Source organism: Coffea arabica, chromosome 3e (genome assembly GCF_036785885.1).
Source record: "Coffea arabica cultivar ET-39 chromosome 3e, Coffea Arabica ET-39 HiFi, whole genome shotgun sequence".
Taxonomy (NCBI): Eukaryota; Viridiplantae; Streptophyta; class Magnoliopsida; order Gentianales; family Rubiaceae; genus Coffea; species Coffea arabica.
In genome coordinates, this window is record NC_092315.1 from 12,350,954 (window position 1) to 12,359,187 (window position 8,234).

The following is an 8,234-nucleotide window of genomic DNA, read 5'->3' on the forward strand; positions in this document are numbered from 1 at the left end:
GAGGAGTGGGAACCATTAGGTTGATCTATTTTGGCCAAGGTTAGTTCTAAACACAGACATAATCCTTTTCATAATTTTCCAAATTAGGGAGAATTATAATTTTGATCCTCAATTTATCATTCATGTGCGCATTTGATCCCTAATCTATTTCTGAAAGTAAACATAGTCCTCAATCTATTCAATTTTGTGCAAAAGTGGGCAATTGGTAGATTTTGTCCAATTTCTAATGGAAATGATGGCACGTATAGTCATGTGCCACAACTTAAAATTAGAAAATTTTACCTTTATCCTAATGAAAATTTAAGAAATTACCATGGAAAGAGAGAGAATTTGGAAAAAAAATATTTCAACTCTTTTTTGGCATAAAACACATCATAGTTTTATTAAATAATGAAATATGCACTAATTGTAAAAATTACATGATACAAAATAGATACAACAGATCTAAAAGATTAGATAATACACTACCGTTTCAAGAATATCTGTGCATGTTTCAACCACCAAATCTGCTAATTAATTTTTTTCAAATTTCGACAATATGATAATATCTGACAAAATAAACCTAAAAAATTTCAAATTTGAAACGAAATCTGAAAAAAAATGAAAACAAAGATCTAATAAAAGAAATAGAAAAATAAGAAAATTTTCTCTAAAATACTTTAAACTAATTTTAGTGACAACTCAAAATTGTCTTGCGTGCATTTGTTATTGACTTGCAATTACCAAAGTGTTTTTTTTTTTTTTTTGTCATCACAGAGGGTATCTGGGCCATGGACTGGTAATACCGTACGCCCCAACTAATCCCACTGGCAATTACCAAAGTGTTTGCCCCATAATCTCTAGCTTTGGACTATGCCATTGTAATAAACAATGGGGACAAGAATGCCATTTCGTTCGGATTTTTGTTTACATACTTCTTGATAAGTCGTTATCATGTGTTTGTGCTTTCTACACAACGCAATTTGCATCTAATAAATTGCTTAGTTAATTAAGCATCTTTACCTGGCCTACCAATTAATACTTGAATAGTTTACCCAAAGCTATCATGACTCACGAACTTGGATTTATGCATATGGAAGCATCTTAAAATATTCAGCACTGGAGTTAATGATAATTTATTTTTTCATCGTATTTGACCATTTTGAGTGATAATCATAGACAGTCTTTCTGGGTGAACAGCATATCGGTTCCTGAGAGAGCAAAATACCAAGCCCGAAGAAACTCCAGTTCTAGCTTCAAAGTCTGATTAAGGCTCTAGCTCTGGCCTGGTGTTATTTTGCAAACAGGTAATCTAGCACCATCAATTTTGTCTTAATTTTCTGGCAATTTTTAGATGTTTCATTTCCTATTCGTCACTAATTTGACTATCTTTGTCATTTTTGGGCTCTTTGGAATCGAACAACTATCAGTTACCCTTTAGCTGATGTGGTTACGCAGAGAGATTTAGAGGGAGATGGCTCAGGCTGCAATTGTTTCTCTGGTGCACCAGTTGGAGTGCCTGATGAAATTCCCTTTATTGATTCTCGAGATCAAGAAGATGCAGGTCAAAGCCTTCTCTGAGAAAGTCTCTGAACTTTTAAACGTTTTAGAAGGAACTCCAGTTCTAGTGAGATCTCGTGTGGAGCAATTACGATTCGAGAGTGAACCTCTTGGACGGTCAATTGGAGATTTTCTTGTTGCAGTTAAGTCTAATGCAGTGGTGTCAGACGTCATGGAGATCATGCAAAGATTACTCCAAACTCACTTAATGTCAGAGAATATGCAGAAAATACTTGATGAAGTGCCTACCATTTTGATGCAAATTGATTTCATTGACAAAGAATCATACAGATTCCGTTCCAACAGAGATCTTCAGAGCACCAGGGAAAACCCAAGACTATGTTATTTTCTTGATGTAGTTAGAGAAATGGATGGTCCCAGTCATGATCTGAGAGCAGCAGTAGTCTTTTTCAATGATGTGGGCATCCAGCAGATGGTTCTGTACAAAGATCTTCAGTTCTTGCTCACTGCATTTGAGGATTCTTCTGTCAAATGGCGTGGCCGTAATGAAGTGGAGAAAGATGTCAAATATATTGTCAACAGAGCAGCAGGTTTTGTAAAAGAATGGATGAAAGACAATTCTATCCTGTCAGAGATGAGCTGTTTAATAGATACACTAATTCACAAGTGCACCGAAAAATCTCTGGATAGGAAAATTAATCTTGAAGCAGCAGTTAAAAGTGGCTTTGATGGCGAGAGAGGCATTCACCAATACTTTTCACATATATCTGGAGAGATTCAATCCATTAGGAGAAAGATCAGACAGAATAGAGGGATAAAGGGTATTACACTAGGTTTAAAAACCTTGCAGCTGCAGAGTAGTCTTCCCCTCAAAGGACATTCATTATCTGATTCAAATCTGAGGAATATTGTAGTTGGTTTTGATGCTGTTTTGAAGAAAATTATGGATAGACTAGCAGAACCCTTGCTGGGAAGAGAAGTTCTAGCAATTGTGGGGATGGGTGGTATTGGTAAAACTACTCTAGCTAGACAAATGTTCGATCACCCTGATACTGATTTTCAATTTCATTGTCGGGCATGGGTTAGAGTATCTCAAGTATACCAATTGAGAAATTTGTTGCTTGATCTTTTGCGCTTTGTTACCAAGCCCTCTGATAATGTTCATGAAAAGACTAATGAAGATCTAGCTCAAGACTTGTATCAATCTCTAAAAGGTAGGAAGTACCTGGTTGTTATGGATGATGTATGGAGTAATGAGGCCTGGGATTGTATCCAGATGTGTCTTCCAGATGACAATAATGGCAGTCGAGTAGTTGTGACCAGCCGATTCATGGAATTAGCAACCTATGTGAGTCCAAAGAGTCTTCCACATTGTATGAGTCTTTTGGATACAAAGCAAAGCTGGGAACTGCTGGAAAAGCTTGTTTTTGGACTTGAAAGTTGCCCTCTTGAATTGGTGGACTTGGGAAAGCAAATAGCAAGAAAATGCCATGGATTACCCCTTGCAATTGTTGTTATAGCTGGCACTCTGTCTAGAACTGTGATGACATCTGACTGCTGGAAGGATGTTGCAGCTAGTGTAAGTTCAGTTGTATTCACCAATCCCGAACAATGTTTAGATATACTTGCTCTGAGTTACAACTACTTACCCCAACAACTTAAAGCTTGCTTTCTATACATGGGAGCCTTTCCTGAAGATTATGAGATTGAAGTTCGGAAGTTAATTCGTTTATGGATTGCTGAGGGCTTCTTGGAAGCAAGTTCTTCAAGTAATCTTGAAGATGTGGCAGAGGCCTACTTGGAAGATCTTATTGGTAGGAGTTTAGTTTTGGTTGGAAAAAGGAATGTAGTTGGCAAAATCAAAAGTTGTCGACTACATGACCTCTTGCGGGAATTATGCCTGAGGGAAGCTCAAAACATCATGACAGTAATAAAGCAAGAGGACCAAAGTTTCCCTGCAAAAGACAATCAGCGTCATCTCATTTTGCACTTGAACTCTGATGCTGATGTCCACTTAGCACCTCCATATCGAAGTCTTCAATCTTTTTTGTGCTTTGCTTTGGGTTCAGGTTTTGTTCCAGATATCTTTTTCTCTTATTTGACATTCGAATCCCTCAGAGTATTGGACATGTTTTTCTTGCAGTTTGATTCTTTCCCTGCTCAAATAGTTAACTTAGAATATTTGACGTACCTTGCACTGAACGTTACCTATAAGCTTCCCACAGCACTTTGGAGACTCAAGAATCTCCAAACCTTAGTCATCAATGGTCCATGGCCAATAAGGGACGACGGGGATCTCCCCACTCTGATAGTGAGATATTGGAGTATGCCAAACTTGAGGCATCTCCATACAACTATGGTTGCTTTTCTAAGCTATCTCACTGATGCTGCAAGCAATATTTACCGCAAGCCGTTGCCTTCGGGATACCTAAAAACATTATCCACAGTACAGTTTCTCTGTTGCAGGAGGGATGCGTTTGCCAAGATGCCCAATCTTGCAGAACTAGGATTGTGTGAAACCAAAGAAGACTACTACAGGGATCGATCATGTGAGTGTCTGAAGGATCTGGCCTACTTGCATCAGCTTGAAGCACTCAACTGTTCCTTTTACAGAGAAATCAGAGAGGCCAGGACTATAAGTTGGGATGCTTTCCCATCTAATCTCAGGAAATTGACTTTAAGCGCGAGCAATCTGCCATGGGAGGATATGACCAATGTTGCCAAGTTACCCAACCTTGAGGTGCTCAAGCTGAAAAACTATGCCTTCCGAGGATCAACATGGAAACTAACTGATGAAGTATTTCGCTGTCTGAAGCAATTACTAATTGAAAAAACTGATATTGTGCAATGGGAAGCAGAAGATGATCACTTTCCCTGCCTTCAGTTCCTAATCCTGAGGTCCTGTGAGTTTCTTGCTGAGCTCCCCTATGTTCTTGGAGAAATCCCAACTTTGGAGCGAATTGAGTTGCATTACTGTAATGAATCTGCTGAGCTTTCTGCAAAAGAATTTAAAGATCTGATTGAAGACCTTGCTGTCATTATCAGAAATTGATCAATTTGCAAGAAAGTATTTCAAAAAATTCTCGACTTTTGATCTTTACTTTTCACATAGGGCCCTGCTTAAATGCTCAGTAGGATTGCAAGTACTTTACCATTTCAGTGTAGTGGAACTACTTTATGTAATGCCCATCTTCGTGATGGTACTTAACATTGCCATGTGCAATTCTTGATATCTAAAACTTTCGGTTTTCGTTTTTTTGGGTGCAGAGATCTCCGTTGTCTAACTACATAATTTGTTAATTCTTTTGCCAATTCATATCTGGATAACTGCATCTGCTCTGAAGTGCTTGCTGGACATGGATAAGTTTCATCTTAAAGTTCAATTACAGATTTCCGTATCAACTCTTATGAAACCTATTTCACTATAGAATAACACTTCATACATACTAACCCTAACACTTATGGCCTTGAGGAATCCAGCTTTCGATAGCCTGCTGTCATCCAATTAATTAGCCCGTTATGCAATCACATGATTAAGGGTAATGATGGCACTGTGAATAGCACTGAAAACCGTCTTTACATTTATATTGACAACAGTGTATCGAACAAATATAATTCATTGTGATAAGTCAAGTGGATCTAAAGTTAAAACTTACTAGACATGCATGTGGGTTCTTTTTTCCCTTTAAGCACAAGATTGGAATGGAAATCCGCAAAATACAACTGAATTATGCATGAACAATTGATCAACATTACTAGTTGGTGCGTTAGTGTTAATGCGCAAATTAGGCAGTTTATTTGTTAATATTTTCCCCTTTATTTTGACCAAATGTTGTGATAATTTGCTAGATTCTACTTATATTTGAATTTTTGTGTGATTTCTAGGAACTTCAAGTCAATTGAGGCAGAAAAGGAGAAATTGAAGCCTAATTGAGGAAATTCCATTAAGAAAATCTTGATACAAGTTTCTTAGTTGATACTTGAAAACCGCTACATCAGGGATGATGGGGTGTTGATGATTGTTACTGCATCAAGTTAGCAAGCGTTTTGGGCTTTTGCTTTTGGTTAGTTTACAGCAAAGAACAGTACAACTGATGCAGTAGAAAGCCCGCATCCCATTGAGCTTCAATTGCACACGAGGCCCATTTTTGGAAAGAAAAGAAAGAAACGCTAAAGAAGCCCTAGGGGGACGCTAGGTAAAACAAGACCTCTGGTTCAACTGAAGAGATTAGAAAAAAGAAAAAGAAGAAAACAGCAGGGGAGAAAACTCTGAAAATTAACGCAGGCCATTCTGTTCCGTTCCGTTTTTCCTTCCTTTTCCCAATTTATTTTCCTTTTTCAATTAAGAACTCGAGTAGTACTTTTGGTTGCAATTCAACTATGAGGAGTGGCTAATTTCTTCATCTAGTCAGAGGTTAAATCGAAGCTTTGGTTCAACAAAACTGTGAGATCGAATTGATTTGCCTACGTCTTTAATTTGCAAGTATTTATATATTTCCTGTTCACTTATGCATATGATTATTTCTTGCAATTAAATACTTGATCACTGTTTAATTGTGTGAGTAATTAACAGCCATCTAAGAGTGCTCAATCCGTAATTGTTGGGTAATTTTAGTGCATGTGGCAAGTGACATGATTCAATTGTAGTAGAAACTTTTGAATTGTTGTTGCGGAAATATATGATATAGCCTAAATAAACCGAGCGTGTGTGTTTGTTGGTTATAATTGGTGGCCAGTCTAATAATTAATGCTGTCAATAGGTTAAATCCTAAGAGCGTGTTTAGGACTGCTTAATTGGCTAGGGCAATAACCACAGAGCTTGTTGTGGTTATCGAATCAGGAAGGTTAGGCAGGTTGTCAGAGCTTGTTGACAACCATAACCAGTTTATTTGTAAATGAAAGATTTTATCTCTGCATCTGTGATCAATGATTCGAACCATTAGTGGAGATTATACCTTTGACTAGAGATTTTCCTTCCGTTAATTTACTTTCTATTTATTGTTATTTATTTTATCTGCGATTGTCTTATTTTTAATTTGAGCAATTAAATTAGGTAGTTTCATATCAATCCCCCCATTTTTATTTAATGTTACATTCATTCAAAATAAATTCCCAAGTCCCTGTGGATTCGACCCTGCTCACTGCTATATTCGAATTTTATCTTTCACGTAATTAAGATACTTTGGTATATCGGATCAAGCAAACTCTGGCACCAGGGTGAAGCTAGTAACCCATTGCACAGCCTAAGTCCCTGCTCCAGTACCATAGTGGACTTAATTCGTGACTTAAGAGTAGGAATTTTATTTTTGCAGGTTTGACACCCACCAAATTTTGGCGCCGTTGCCGGGGACTTGGTGTCAAAATAAATTTATTTTCTTTGAATTTTATTTTCTTTGTTTATTTTTTATTTTTATTTTTATTGTTACTGGTTTATGCCTAGATCTTCTCGTACAGGTGAACTGCAATATAATCCTGAGATAGAGAAGACTGCTCGTGCATTGAGAAAAGCAACAAGAGAACGAGCAGAGGCATCCTCCTCATCTACTGGACATAATTCAGTAGTAGATTTTGTGGATTCATTTAGTGAGACGGAAGAGATAAATAGCACCATGGCTAATGAACGGACATTGAGAGAATTGGCTGCACCAGATTTAAATCAACAGCCTCTATGCATTACTTATCCTACATTAGAGGTTGCATTTGAGTTAAAATCTGGACTAATCCATTTACTTCCTTCTTTTCATGGCTTACCAGGTGAAGATCCCCACAAGCATCTCAAAGAATTCCATGTGGTTTGCTCGACAATGAAACCCCAGGGAGTCACAGAGGAGCAAATTAAATTAAGAGCCTTTCCATTTTCCTTAGTCGATAAAGCTAAGGATTGGCTCTATTATCTGCCCTTTGGGTCAATATCCACATGGACAGACATGAAGAAGCATTTCCTAGAAAAATTCTTTCCTGCATCCCGAGCTGCAAGCATTAGGAAAGACATCTGTGGAATTCGACAATTTAATGGAGAGACTCTACATGAATATTGGGAAAGATTCAAGCAACTATGTGCTAGTTGTCCTCATCATCAAATTCCTGACCAACTCCTCATCCAGTATTTTTATGAGGATCTGTCCCAAACTGACAGAAGAATTATTGATGCTGCCAGTGGGGGCTCCTTAGTGAATAAAACACCCACGGAGGCAAGAAGTTTGATATCGAGTATGGCTGCAAATGCTCAACAATTTGGAGACAGGCAGGATAACACAACTCGTAGAGTCAATGAGGTAAGTAATTCTTCAATAGAGCAAAGATTAGATTGTCTAACTTCTTTGGTTGAAAAGTTAGCTATAGGACAAATGCAGCAATTGAAAACATGTGGAATCTGCTATGGTTCGAGTCATCCAACAGATATGTGCCCCACACTCCAAGATGATTCGACTGAGCAGGCTAATGTAGTTGGATTTCCGGGACCACCTCAGAGGCGGTATGATCCCTATGCAAACACCTATAATCCAGGATGGAGGGATCATCCTAATTTTAGTTATGCAGCAAGGCCACCAGGATTTCCACAACAGCCACAATATCAACCTATACCTCAACTTTCACAGCAACAACCTGCTCCTAAATCAGGTATGTCACTTGAGGATATTGTGAAATCTTTGGCTACTAACACTCAACAATTTCAACAGGAGACGAAAACTAGCATTCATAATTTGGAGAATCAAATGATCCAGTTAGCTTCC

At 37.9% G+C, this 8,234-nt stretch overlaps 1 protein-coding gene and 1 non-coding gene across 2 annotated transcripts; one reads left to right on the plus strand and one right to left on the minus strand.

The window, feature by feature from the left end:
* Positions 1–1,131: 1,131 nt before the first annotated feature.
* Positions 1,132–4,754, plus strand: LOC113737214 (putative late blight resistance protein homolog R1A-3). The gene is made up of 2 exons (XM_027264476.2): positions 1,132–1,286; positions 1,410–4,754. Exon 2 carries the CDS (start codon positions 1,454–1,456, stop codon positions 4,550–4,552), a length of 3,099 nt encoding a protein of 1,032 aa, XP_027120277.1. The 5' UTR covers positions 1,132–1,286; positions 1,410–1,453; the 3' UTR covers positions 4,553–4,754.
* Positions 4,755–7,475: 2,721 nt separating this feature from the next.
* Positions 7,476–7,582, minus strand: LOC113738338 (small nucleolar RNA R71). The gene has a single exon (XR_003460123.1). It is a non-coding gene; the product is annotated as a small nucleolar RNA R71 (small nucleolar RNA).
* Positions 7,583–8,234: the final 652 nt, after the last annotated feature.